The sequence below is a fragment of the Cynocephalus volans genome, chromosome 13 (assembly GCF_027409185.1).
Source record: "Cynocephalus volans isolate mCynVol1 chromosome 13, mCynVol1.pri, whole genome shotgun sequence".
Lineage (NCBI taxonomy): Eukaryota > Metazoa > Chordata > Mammalia > Dermoptera > Cynocephalidae > Cynocephalus > Cynocephalus volans.
In genome coordinates, this window is record NC_084472.1 from 21,352,820 (window position 1) to 21,367,804 (window position 14,985).

General features: G+C 39.8%; 1 protein-coding gene across 1 annotated transcript in view; it reads right to left on the minus strand.

Moving 5' to 3' along the window:
• ZNF521 (zinc finger protein 521) overlaps window positions 1-14,985 on the minus strand; it is a 155,838-nt gene that overhangs the window by 13,281 nt on the left and 127,572 nt on the right. Inside the window, exon 4 of the mRNA XM_063077154.1 lies at window positions 12,667-12,782. Coding sequence (XP_062933224.1) covers window positions 12,667-12,782 — 116 coding nt within the window. The remainder of the gene's footprint in view (window positions 1-12,666; window positions 12,783-14,985) is intronic.

Here is a 14,985-nt window from a genome sequence, read left to right on the forward strand (position 1 = left end):
AAGAAAGTAAGCAATAATAAAGGCTAAGTAGAAACGAATTGCTGAATCCATGCACGGTGCTGGGTTGTCATATCCTAAAACACACTTTTAAGGAAAGTTCTTTTTCCCTCCTATATCAGAGAATCATAGAAATGCTACAGTAAAATAACTTCAGGCTAGATTCCTAAGCTACAATGCAGTTTGTGTCAGAACACACATCATTTCATGCCAAACTGTCAGCATACTTCTTAAATTCATTTTTTGCAGAATGCAATGAAAAGACAGATCTAGGAGCCTGTATAAAAACTCCAGCCTCTGAGAAAGTGTGTATCACATACAAGTTGGACTATACCGAGTGATCTTGAGAGATCCCAGTAATGAACGACTCCTTTTCCGCTCAGTGTTTCTCATCTCCCAAATAATTTGTGCTAAGATATTGCTTTGAGAACAGAGAAAGCATTCAAAAACCTTGACAATGGAAACACACAGGTAAATAAGAGAAAATGGCCTTAGGGTGAGTAAAAGGTGAATCTCTCCAAGGGTTGTAAAAGGAAAAGATTGCTTATCCCGGTTGTCTTTCAGAATTTTGGAGTGTGATTCTTGCAGTTGGTCAGAAGAGACCTGTTACAGTAGACTCACTCCAGGATGACTGGAGGACAGATGGATATGATAGATATGAAAATTAAAGCTATCACCAAACAATGCAGTGTGATGTGAATCATATTATTCCTCAGATAAACAATATTAAAATGAATTTTCTATTATCCTTTTACAATTGCTTTATGCTGCTGCAAGCTCTTTTACATCCAAATAATACAATACGTTGGTGAAGGTAAGTTTGTATTCTTTTTCCTCTCCATGAATAAAATAGGGCTAATCAGATGGAATGAACGAACTAATTCAATTACAGGCAGCCTTTATTATACAATAAAATATGGATTATTGATCTTGGGGAGCTGGCAATGCAGGATGCAAATTCAGTGAATGAAACCTTCAAGATTTGAATTTAAGACTATTTTTATTCATGCTTGAATCTATTAGAACTATTTTCACTTTTGAAAAACCACCAAAATAAAACAATGCTAATTAAACCCAGTGTTCCAAAAGGAGACCAATAAAAGGTTAACACAGAGGGCTGGGCTGGCAGCCTAGGAGGCTCCCCTAGAAGGGGGATGTTCCCATCACACTCCTACAAGGGAGGGAGAGGAACAGGCAGGCGCTTTGGGCCTGTCTGTGGAGTGGCAAGTGAAAACTTATTTGGTTGACCAAAATTCATTTCCTAGGCATCTCGCTACAAATCCAGTCCAGTCCTGTAATGAGAATAAATGCATTGTGGTGGCTTTTGCACTTGGGAGGAGGACTTGTTTGAAATATAATGCTGGACTGTCCTAGTAAAATCCTTTTGTCTCTTATCTGTTGAAACACGCAATAATCAACCTTGCCACTTAGAAAGAAAGCAGCTCTGAATACGAGGATCATGTGGAAAGCCTTTGCAGCAAGCACAGGAGGGAAAAAGAAAGGTGAGCTCTGATATTCCATGTATGTTTACACACCTCAGTTGTGCCATCCCATTCCCCTTGTAAATCTGCCCCAAGACACCCTGGCATGCTGATTGCTGTTTGTACTCCGCTACAAAGTACAGGCCAGACTGTCTCTTGTATTCCTTATGAACTTCTCCCAGCTCTTCCCTACAGAGCTAACACTCTCTTCTTCCTTTTGACCGAGTTCACATCCTCTGTACCTTTTGACTGGCCGCATCCGCCTGCCCCCCGCATGGCAGCGCAAACACAAATATGCTCTTTCCTCCTCTTTTTTTAAAGGAGTAGAAATGGGCTGTGTTTTGGTAGGCATCCCTCCAAAGCACAGGTAAGGATGCATGTGGTATGTTTTGGAAAAAGACTCCAATGGAAGGAAGAAATGAGAGATGCTAAACAATGCTGCACAAAGTTGCAGACTGTTCGGCTACAGTCCAGAAAATGAATCCAATTTTTCATTCTGTCATTATAAATATTTCATTGCAAATGGTACTGATTTTCTGCAACTGTGGTTAAGCAAAGGGCCTCTGTGTGAATATTTAAGGAAAAAAAAAAAAAGAAAGAAAAAGAAAAAGAGGAAGACAATGAAGAAGAGGGAGGGGGAATTAAAGGTTAGCAACCAATTAATTTCTTACTTTAAATGTAAAAGATTCTGGGAGACATTCAACAGTGATGTAGTGTGTGACTCAAAGAAGAGGGAGAAAAAAACATTTACTCTGCTCTTCTTCTGACAGTTTCTCATAAAATATCTGCAGTCCATCTATCTTTTAGTACTCCGGGCTCCTCTGGAGAGCAGAAAATGGTGGTTTAAAGCTCACTTCAGTGCCAGTCTGCGGGAGATTGCTTTCCACAGGACCCCCGCTGATGGAGGCCTAGGGGGAGAGGCCCAGGAGTTATTCAATCAGCCCCAGACTCTGGGGCGGCTGGGGGTCCGTCGAGGGCTGATTATAAAGCTGCCCTCCTGTTGCCTGCCTCGGAACAGAACGAAATGAGCAGCCTCTTGCTGAGCAGATTCTGCAAGAAGGAATTTCACCTGTCATGGAGTTTGTCAGAATTTCAGGATTTATCTTGGTGCAAAATTAATAAAATACCAACCAGGATTTCAGGCTGACTACTCAGCTGTGTCATCTCAGTGATCTTTCACCCAAGAAAACCTGGACAGTGAGCGCAGCCTTTCTTGCCCTCCTTTTCCTTTGGAGGGTGAATGAGATGATGTGACTAATACCACCCAGAGACTGTGAACCAATTACCCATGAGGCGGAGTTACGTGTGGGTGCCACTGTCTTAATGCACGACCTCTCACCTCGCTGCTGTCGTTCTAAAGCCTCTTTGGAATGAGCTCGAGTCTGAGGCATAAAAAGGCCATTTCTGCAGTTTATAACACAGTAGGTCCCCTATGGCATCACATCTGTTAAATTCCTACACGGGTATTACAGAACTGGATTTGATTTATCTTTTAAAAAGGAGTGCTAACAATGGACTATGTTAAGAGCACACATTATGAAACATTACAAATTGCTCTTGGGTCAGCCATGAACAAGGTACAGTTCCATCTTCCATCTTTGGTTTTAACATACTCTCCCCTTGTGTCTCATCGTCTTCTAGGCTCTAGCAGAAAGTGGGAATGGCGGGGGGGAGAGGGAGAGAATTTGCAGGGGATGGGACAGGGAGGGAACAAGCCAGCTATTTCTGTGACCCTCTGCTGGGTCTGGGCTGTACCAGGTTTGGCCATCTCTGATTCTTTTGCTTCAGAACATGGCTCGCACCACACAAACAACCACAGCTATTTTAAGTGAAGTTCTGTACACCCCAGGGTTTGATTGTGTAGAACTGAGACTTGTGTAACCCCTCCAGCAATTAGCTCTGGTCCTCAAAGTGAGTGGTGTCACTTTGGGCATGGGGCCAGTGTGTGAGGCCAGGGTTAGTGCTTGCAACACGGGCTGGCCTGAGCCAATGCACAGAGTGGGCAAGCATCTCTCCGGACCACAGTCTTGCTCAGGTTCCACTTCCCGGACATGGAACTGAGGTGCAGGACAGGGATAACTTAGGTGGTGATGCACACCTGGTGTCCCTCCCTGGTCTCTGAGCACAATGCAGGCCGTGGGCACCTCATACTAATGGGCAATTGGCAGTGAGGCCTCGGCTGGCTCTCAGCGTCAGCGACGGGTTTAAGGCAACTGCTGACTCTCTATTTCCTAATCGACATTTTTCAAATGAGACATTAAACAACACGGTAATGTGTTCCTTCCAGTTCTTCCTCTACTTATATGACAATCCCGTTTTGGAGAACTACCTTTACAAATAAATCAGTAGCAGTGAGACAACATTAACACCAAGAGATCACAGGAAACAGTGAGAGAGAGAGAGAGAGAGAGAGAGAGAGAGAGAGAGCGAGCACGCGAGCGCAAGCACACTCGGAAGTGAGCGCACAGATGGTGGGGGGGACGCAGGGTGCTCTCAGAAGGCTTCAGTGGAGATGCATTAAGTCCACAGAGGGATAAGGGCTTCCCACCAGTACTGTCATGAATTATAACTGAGTATGGGAGTGAGGTCTTGGTGCCTGTCTCACAGCAAATATACTGTTCCATTTTCCTGCACAATCACCTTTCACCCTTATAAACTCAAAGCACAGCAAAGCACACTGCTGATATTTAATGGTATCACAGTAGCCTTTTATATGTCTAGAAGGCACATGAGCTTAGCAGATGTGCCCAGGGGTGTAAGTCAATGATAAAATTAAGTTTTGGCAATGTAAAAAAGGAAACCTTTTAGGGGTGATTGGGGTTTTCAGTGAGTGCTGGTTTTCCACCAGCCAACGGGTGCAGTGGGGTGGGGTGGGTGGGGGGCATGCGGAGAGAAGTCGGCTTCCCAGACGCCCAGGGCCCGGGAACAAGCCTCGCTTGTGCAAACTTTCCCCTCCTACAGGAAAGTGGTTCCTGCCCGGTTAGCTCCCTACTCACTCATTCAATGAAGTTATCAATGAAGGAGACTTGTTATTTTAGGCAGTTTAAAATTTCACCACTTTTAAAGGACTCGTTTACTCTCCTTTCACTCTCGTTTAAAGCCTGGGAGTTGCTGTTCTAAATGACAGCCCCGCAAGCACTGCTTTTAAGCACTATTCATCTCGCCGCCACAGCCACATCTCAGGCTTTTACAGAACACTGCTCTCTCTCCAATAAGGGGAACTGACTCCTTCATAGCTGCAGGGCAGAGCCTGTTAGGAGCTGTAGATTTGCTGCAAATATAACAATAAAGGATACAAATGTGAATTCCTCTTAAAATACACGTTCGGCTCTGAAGCTGCCTTGCCTTAGCAAACTCGATCAGGAGCAGCCTCTCAATCTTTCTCCAAATGCATAGCAACAGCTCACTTCACAAGGCAGTCCACAGTCCAAGGGGTCGCCACATCGTTGAACCAAGAAGATACTGGGATGAATTCCTTGCTCATCTCGGGGGATTTATAGTTGAAGCCCATGATTACCGTCTCTCTTACCCTAATTGTCATAGTAGCTGGATATGGACGTGGTGTTTTCCAATAGTTAGATAAAAGTTTATAAACACAAAGGGTCTATTCATGGCCCTTTGTCTCTGCTAATGTGAGGAAACCAATCCACGTGAGGAGTAAACATCAAAAATAGGAATACGTGTGGGAATTCAACGTGCCTCTCTGGACTGCAGAATGTTCTAGAAATTTGGGTTCCGCGATCTTTCAAAAGGCTCTGACTACAAAGGTGCAGAGACAGAGATCTATTGTTACAGGACAACCATGCCCAAAGTCTCTCATTTCTAATGGAGACAGATCTTCCAGTGCTAAGGCAGCAGGCTGTCTTGGCGACATAGAGGATGGCAGGGCCAGCAAAGCCCAGCCAAAGCAGAATGTGGCAGAGGTGATGAACATTTCCAGGGGGTGGGGAGGGAGGGGGCTGCAGAACTGGCCACCGTGCTCTTCAGTACACCCTAGCTGGATGCTCCATAAAGTTGCACTGATGGCAGTTCAGAGATGGCCATCTGTCGTCAACTCTGGGCCAGACAAAAAAATAATGTAATGGCAGCTCGCTAACAACGGGGCTGTAGGAGGAGGGAATGAGTCCGAGAACAAGGAGGTGGTGCTCCTGCTCTTAATAGCGAAAACCAGCCATCGATATGAACATCAAAAAATTAATGGATGGAGAATTTTTAAGAACTGAGCTGGGGTGCTGCAAAAACGATTCAAATGCAAATAAAGTGGTTTTAGCTTATTGCAATTACCTCTGTTGCCCTTCCTTCCGTCATATTAACCACTTGATTCTTGAAAATTTGACTACCAGGACACATGGTGAAGCAGTGAGGGCCAAATTTAGAAAAAGGTGAGCCCAGGTTGTGTCTCCAAGCATGCACACACAGATTAGGCATTTATTGGTACAAATCGGGTAATTGGAAATGCATTTATTCATTTAGTCCAAATGAGTTCATTGTAATAATCATGCTTATCTTTCTGTATGCTTGCTTAATTTCTAGATGCAGTTTTATTAAAAAGCAAAATAAAACTACCTCACCTTTAGATGTATTATGAATGCTATAAAGTTGCAAACTCCCTCTTTTGCTTTAAAAAAAAAACCAAAAAACTCCTACTAGCTTTTTTGCTACTGCATAGTTGATGGGGTAAGGGGGACAGAATAACAGTGAAACTGAGGTTAGGTTAGCCATGTCCTATTTGTGTCCTACGTGATTAACTTTCTACTTTCAATGGTAAGGCCAATCAATCCTGATTGAATTATCCAATATTAACAGCTGAAAGTGATCAAAACTAATGGTGAAAACATTGCACCAATCAATAAATCAATGCAAATGATTCGGTTCCTGGAGATCCGATCAAATAAAAGAGATAGATCAATTTAACCACTGAGCAAATTAAGTGGAAGTTGCTGTAGCACCAATTTACTTCCAAAGCCCCGCAGACCCACAAAGCAAAGAAATGAGGGGATGTATAAAATGGATCTGTTCCAGAACTGCCTGCTCATTTGACACAATTTATACTCCTGCGAATCTCAGCGTCTTTGTCATGTGTTTAAGGGCTGAGATTTCAGCCCCAAGAACAGGAGACACACAGAGGCGCAATGGATCTAAGGGGATGGAGAGCTGCAGGACATGGGCTAGACCATCCAGGAAAAGGCAGGAAATTCGTTCCTTCCTTCCCCTCCAAACACTGACTTTCCTCCAAACTACCTGATCATTATAGAACCTGAAGATGCCAGGTGTAGGCACGGTGATGGGCAACTATTTCCAATCCATGGGTCCCAAAGGAAGACCACATGATAAGAGACAAGGCAAGACAGGGTTTTGAATTTTATAGTTTGAGTGGAAATAATAAAATAAATTTTAAGCTCTATTAGAAATAAAAATCAAGCCCTTGAAAAATGTAGAAAAGTTGTGAGCAGAACATGGGTATGAGGAGCAAATATCTTTAAAGGCAGTTGGTGTAGGCGTGCTGAGTAGTAACAGACACTGTTCCATTCCCCCTGTTTGCAAAAGAGAATTTCAGCCTCACTTGGAGGGAAAGTTGAGAACAAAATCAACTGAAACAAACCTTTCTCCAAACCACACCCAGATCCTTGTCTGTTATGGAGGCGGAGATCAAACTTTTTGTCTTGGCCACACCTCCTCAATTGACAGGGAGGGGGTGGGTTGTTTTGAAATACATTTCTGAGAGCAAATATAAATGTTTAGTGTTACAGATGCTAAAACACAAAACAAAACCCAAGACTCCTAATCACCTGAAAAAGACGAATGTTTAAAAATAAGGATTTTTACCTGGAAATCAACTAACATGAAACTATGTCAAGGTATGACTAATTGGAAAATTATTCCAGTGAACTAGAACAGACAACTAAGGTGAGTCTGATATGTCTGGGATAGAGATTTTATTTCCAAATAATGATAAATCTTGATTTTGTTTGCTAAGGAATGTGGCCAGAGGGCCGGGGACCCCGTGTTCAGTGAGTGCCTGTGATGTTCTACACATTGCATATCCATCCTTCAAAGCACCTTGAATGCCTCCCTGATGATTTTCCCAGAGACAGACGAAACACCTTCTCCTGGGATACATGTATCAATTGATTAGATAATTACCTCACAGAATAATCGTTATTTATATGCATATCATCTTTTCTAGTTGACTGTACATATGATACATTTCTAGTTATATGTTGTATGCCACAGAGTGCTTGGCACCATGATGAATTTAAAAAAATGTAGTTATAAATACTTTTAATAAATATATTTTCTTACCTAATAATGGCATTGGGACTTTAGCAGAATATGGTATAGCATTTGTGATTTTGACTATTAACAAGGACTCCTGAATTCCTCATCATGTATTATTTAGTAATTTGAGACACAAATTTGTATGACATTCACTGAAAGTCTAGCATAGGGCCACTAGTTAGGTTAGCTAGTGATCCAGCGAGCCACTCAGCAGCCACATTTCGATGTTGTACTATTGTCTTCTGTGTCTCATCTCATATACAATAATTCATTTTTCTTTCAGAAATATGACCATAAAACTCAAGCACCAGTTAAACTGTGGTGTGACAGATATGCATCAAAGTCAAGTGATTTGGTGGAAAAGCTATTTGAGAAGAATATCAAATAGCTATAGAAACAATTACATCTTTAAACTTCAGCAATATTTGAAAGTCTTGGTATAGCCCTTAGAATGTCAAATGACTAGTGTACTTTGAATGTGGAAAACACTGCATTCAAGTCTTATTGAAGGGAAGGTCTAGGTATCAAGATAATCTTTGATTCAAAAGGAGTTGAAATACCAGAATCTCAGAGCCTAAAGTTCATCAAGGCCAATTAATTCCCTCTAAACTCCCTGTAGGAATTCCCTCCAAACTCCCTGTAGGAATTCCCTCCATCGCCGTTAACTTTATAACATGATGCCTGGCAGAACTTGCCATGTGGACACATCGGGAGAGGATGATTTGATCCCTGCCATCCAATTGCAGTTTTTCTAGACGCACCAATTACACAGCAATTAGTGTGCTGAAAGAAAGTGGCCTATTCAACAGGATTTTTACAAACACACCACTTGCTCACACCTGTATAAACCACTTTGGATACAAATATTCATTGTAGGATATTATTCTTGGACCATACCATCCTCTCTCAAAGCAGTTTCCTTAAGTTCTGCTGAGAAATTTTGAGGCCTACTAGGAAAACATGTGAAACATTGAACATATTCATTCACTTCTAAAATAATAAAATGTTCATTTAGTTCAAATAATGGACTCTTATTCCAAAGCACATCTCTCCTCCTACCAGCATGCTAGGTGGCCTTTGAAGTATATTAGACGTTCTTGCAAAAATGAGGGAAACTCTACTAAAAAAAAGATTAGATCTTGCTAAGAATTATACAACGTAGATATGTCTCTGGACTAGAATTTAGAACTTTTGTTCAGCAAGGTTTGGAGTTCTGTGAAGAATGTAGCTTCTACTCTGGCAAAAAGTGTGCCCTAGGTTGCATGTTCCATAGAGACAGAAGTTTCATCTTACCTTATTCTAAAAGGAGTTGTGGTTGGTGATAATCAAGGGATGATACCTGAGTGCTAGATCTCCTGAAGATGGACAGTGTAGAATGAGGAATTATCTGAACTCTGACTGCCTTCATAAGCAATGTGAATGAAAGTAACATGCTGCCATATACATGTGTACACACATAGAAAGATATACATACATGTATACATATATACACACACAGTGGTATGTAATTTTCATTAACATTGCCTCCTCTCTCTCTCTCTCCATATATATGTGTGTGTGTGTGTGTGTGCGCGTGTATATATAAAAGTTTTATACCCAACAAAGCGCTTCTATCCACAAAAAAATGCTTTCGTGTTTTTAACTAGGTATAAACAGTGAAAGAAATATAAATTACTTGTAGTCATGATGTTACTGGGCAATTCTGGAATGCTTATCTTAAACTTACTCTATTATTCGCCCTGACAATAAGGGCCAAAAAATAAATTATATGCTTTAAAATCTTAATAGGATTTCAGGTCTTGGACATTTAGCTTTCTGGTCTCTTGTGAAAAGTCCTTCTCTCTGAACTTTAAGAGCATAGAAAAGTAGATGAGTTCAAGTGGTTTAAAGTTTACATTTATTTTATATGCCAAGGCATGACCACAGTGGGCTTCACTGTACTTTTCTACTCCACTATTATTTTGGTTATGGACCTTATTTTCTACTGCCACCTTAATTTCAGTTGATTTTTTCCCAACATCCTGGGAATTAACAAAACTGTATCATGTTTTTTTACCTTTCCCATTTTCTATACAGGAAATAAAGAAATCGATATTTAAAAATTACATTAATTCCATCTGCTGAGCCCTGGTGTAAAAGTAATTTGGGTAATGAAAGCAAATGCACAGGACCATGGAGCTCTAAGGTTAAAATATAAAAATAAAAACACTTTCAAAACTAGAAATAGTAAAGTTAACTCTAATTCATTTTTCTTAATGTGTTGAAACTAAAGCCACTGCTGTTACTAGATATTTTAGAAAATCGACCTACACAGATATTCCAGACTGTGGATTATAGCTTTGTGAAAATATTGACTCTGAGCATCTGATTCATAGAAATCATCACATGCTAACCGTAAATACTGTTCTTATCAAGGAATGATGCACATATTAAGCCTGAGTATTCATATCAAGACCAAATATATTTGATGGTGGATTGTGGGACAGGAAAATAATGCTCACACATTTGCATTAAGGAATAAGTCTTGTTTTGGCCTAGATCATAATTTGAATGAATGAGTCAGAAATGTTTTGAGAGATGTTTGATATCATAAGGTCACAAAGACTCAGAAAGAGTTGTGTGTTCTGTACTAAAACTTCAATACCAATGGTTCTCAAAGTGTGGCCCAGGGACCGCTGTAGTCTCCTAGACAATTTCAGGGGCCTTGTAAGGTCAAAATAATTTTTATAATAATATTTGATGTTATCTGCCCTTTATACTCTCATTATACCGAGAGGGTACAGTGGAGTTTTCTAGAGGCTACCCATGGTGTGGGATGACATCATCTCTCTGACAGCTAATAGAATGTGGGATTGTATTCTTGTGCTTAGCACATTCCTCAGTTTTCATTTCTAATATGAAAAGTATCGACACATAATAACCTACATAAACCAAAGCCCCTGTCGTCTACAATAATTTCTAAGAATGTAAAGGCATCCCGAGATCACAAGAGTTTGAGAACCACTGGTCTGTACAGATTGAAGAGAAGATTGAATACAGTATGTTCTATGAAACTCTAACATATATCATAAAAGAAACCTGGAGTCCTGAAGGATGTGATTAATTGCTTAATATTGTCTGCTATACAATGGGCCAGCTGCCACCACTGCTGCGGTACTTGGTTCTTTTAATGAAAAACGTTGACGGTATACTACCAGGTTAGAATCTACTGACACAGGAAAACAATGAAAGTTGCAAATTTTTGTTTTGAGGATGTTAGATAGACATCAGTCTCTACAGAATCTCTACCACTTTGATTTTAAACTATTATTTAATTCTGTTTCACAGTTTATACACTAATTAATAGTATTACTAGGTGTACTGTCCATGTCCTTTACAGATGCATAAAACCAAAATGATTCATTCTTTGATACCTATTACAATAAGAATATATTTTTTCAAACAGAAGTTTGGATTATTTTAATATGACATACTTTTAAACAGTAGTCTAACTTGGCCTATCTCCTGTATCTAATTCACAAATAGATATGGCAGAATAGAATTTTTAGAAGCTACAAAAGGTAAGACAGCAACTTTAATTTTAGTTCATTGACACATTATGACAATTGAATGGGCTCACACATTCTTTCTTATTTTTTTATTTCATCTCCTTAACTTGCTATTTGTTTACTTATAGAATGATAACTGAGATGATAAACTGTGAATTCTTATTCTGACACATATCTGCATAAATCTGGCTTCACCAGAGCCCAAGGAGGCACAAAGCTGCCCCAGAGCCCAGTGTGGGTTGGGGGTGGGGGGACTGAGGAGTGGGTGGGCTCTGAGCCCGTCGGTCTTGCCTCTACCAGATCAACCAGATCAGCTCTTCTTTTAGTTGTTTCAGGGGTTCAATGTGAAAATTAATCGTGTATCCCATTTTAGGCTTAATAACTTTATTATTAATAACAAATTTTTTTTGAGTTTAACTTCATTCTCCTCCACAGGCACCAACAAGATTTAACAAAAAAGCATGTTACCCTTATATCATTCCATCAGAAAAATGAAGATAAAATATTATATCTGTTTTCCAGATGGAATAACAGAAAAAAAAAACCCCAGTTATTTTGCTTGTACAGTAAGTGACATTACATTTCTGGAATAACATCCAGGTCTCTGACTCATATTTTTAACTACCAGCCTATTGCTAACAATAATCAAAGTAACCAAACATTAATATTTTATAGTTTATACCTTATATCTATAGGCATTATTTCATCTTCACCAGAACAACAGCCCTGCTAAATGTGAGGTTTGTTATTATTTCTTCATATCTGAGGTTTGGAGAAGTTATAGACTGAGCTAGGTCACACATCTAGCAAGTGGAACATCCAAGGCTAAAGCCAACATCTTTGGGTGCCAAAATTTTCAACTATAAGGCTGTTGTTGAGTAATAATTATTCTACTCCATTAAATGGAAGAAATACATACTGCACAAGAGTATAGCTTCTTTCTTTTCGGAAACTTCTCCCTTTCAATTTCAAGCCCCTCAGGACAACAATAACCTAGACATCCATCCAGCCTGGAGCCCAGTGGGAAAAGAACATGAATAAAACAGGATTTGGGAGAACGAGCCATGACGGGTGACGTGAGTGATCCCACAGTCCAATAAACCTGACCCCTAAGTCTATCACACTGGGTCAGAAGGGCCAATTATAGGACTGCTCTAGTTCTTTTTATGATTGATGGAAGCCAGAGGCAAAATTACCTTGGTGTCTTTAATCCAGTCTCTAATTTTCCCTTTGCCCCAGTATACACAAAGCATTATGGTGGCCCAGGATGAGTAGTACTGTGAATCCAGATTTAAAACGCCCTTGTTTCCTACAAGAATAGCAACTGGATTCAACCCCCATCCTCCTCGCGTGGACATTACCTGCAGCTCTGTTTGGAAGAAAAACTTCTGTGGACACTGTGTGCAGTCATAGATCTTGTCTTCTTGTCCATGGGCAGAGAAAATATGCTGCTGCAGCTTGTTTGCTTGAACAAACACTGAAATGATAAAAGAGTGGTGAACTTGGGTTATTTTGTTTCCGAAGTGCCCTCAGTCCATGACTCCCCAGAAACAGACAGAGCAGGTTGAAGGGCATGGCCCCTGGGTGTGACTGGCCATCCGGGACCTGGGGAGAGCTGAGTCACGTGTGCTTGTGGTTGGGTCTCTGGCTTTTGTTAAGATGCACTCTACTGAACACCTGATTCAACCCAAACAGCTCCAAAGTAAAGGTTTATGGAGGCCCTGCTCCTTATAAATCTTTTAAAAATAAAGCCGAAAATTGTCAAATGCACAGCTCTGTCTCAATAGAAATGACTGCTATTTCTCAGCAACCCACAGGTTAAGAAATCATGGATGCCAAAACTCTGTTTATTGTATTTGCCTAAAGTTATAGGTAGCAAACAGTTCTCTATTTAAATGTGTTAATGCTAAAAATTATATCCCACAGCTACTCTGGGGCACTGTCTATAAATGTGAAACAGAACGGCAGGTAAATTCTCTTTGGGTACTTTAAGATCAACTCAGCCTACACACCGAATGCAAGGGTTTCAATAATATAAACATGTTCAATTTTAATGACTACAAAACAAGGCCCTAAGACTGTGTAACAGTTTACCTAGGAGACATACTATTAATAATTAAATTGTATATGCCAGAGGCAGTGTTTGGGTTGGCAGAACTGACTTCTGATGGATGCCTGGTGCACTGTGACCTAAAAAAGTTTGCATCTACAATATTAATCTGTATAGGCAGGGAAAGGATTTATTAAAGATGTTGGCATTTGACTTTGACTCCACTCTAATCATTAAAATTATTCTAATTGCCAGCCAACCTAAAATATTAGAATATTGTTCTTGTGAGTCATACATTTTAATCACATTTCTCATTACCTTAAAAATCGGCTCAGATTTCCTTTCTCACCTAATATGCTTTATATTGGAAGGTGGGGTTTTTTTTTTTTGGTTCTCTTTTTTTTAAAATTGTTATTTCTAAATTACTTCAAGATACACTAAAACAATTCAGGTCTGTCTGCACAGAAAATGCAGGCTGTTCATGATTAATGTATTTTTTGTCTCTTTATCCACTTCAACAAAAAGAAATGGGGTTTTTATACAGATTTGCAACTAATCTCCATATAACTTAATACATTTTACAAGGCTTCTGGTTACAACATGAAAGAACTATTTTATTATGGGTCTTAATCGTGAGGAGGCCTATGACCCAGTCCTCCTTTAGGACTTATGACCCTTTATGAAGAACCCAAGCTTGCGACTCTTTGTATCTTAAGATACGTACTACTGATGATAAAGACATAACAATATGTTTTTAAAAATAGGAATTGAGAAGAATAAAAGAGGAGTTCCGAAAGAAGGAAGGTGAGTGGCGGGTGGAACTACCGAATCAAGGAGCCAAACAGGAAAACGTTAGAAGCAAAGCCATCAACTTACTCAGGTACTGCTGTGCTAACTGTGCAATGAACATGGTCCCTTGCTTTTTATTTTATTACCGAACAGAGATCTACAGGCTGAATGCAGTGAAGGTAAATAATCAATGCTTGGAATTTTGCTCTGCAAACAAAGAATTTCTCGATTTTGAGAGAAGGATATACGCATGTATGCGTGTGTATGTGTGTGAGTGTGTGTGCATTTCTTCTCCCCCCACAAAATAAAAAGAAGACACAACCTTGAGGAACTTGACCACTGAGTCTAAGACACATGCAAAATAATCACAAAGGATTTTCCAAAACAACTTTGTCAATGTTGGGAGCATACCAGACATTTGTGTGATCATATTTCAAATGAGCTTCAAATAATAGTTTCTGATTTTAAAATTTATTTTTTATTATTTTTTTGCTGCTGAAAACTGTAATGCTATAACATCTAATAAAAGTTTCTTCTTAGAAGTGTAAATTTATGTCAACTAACTTTAAAAACCCAATTTAATAGGAAATAAATGCCTCCTCTAATCAGTTTTCTAGTTCAAATAAATTTGGAAGAATTTTAATAATATCTTTTCATTTCTTGAGGAGGATGTTATAAAATGCTCCATGTTTAAGTAACAGACATGTGCTGCCAACATGGCTGCACTTTTAATCATGTCTTGTGATTAAAATGCAGCCTCGTTGCAGAGAGCCTTAGCCTGGGTAACCTTTTCACACCAAGAGGAAAAAAGTGAACATGGATGTTGTTTTCCAAATGGAAA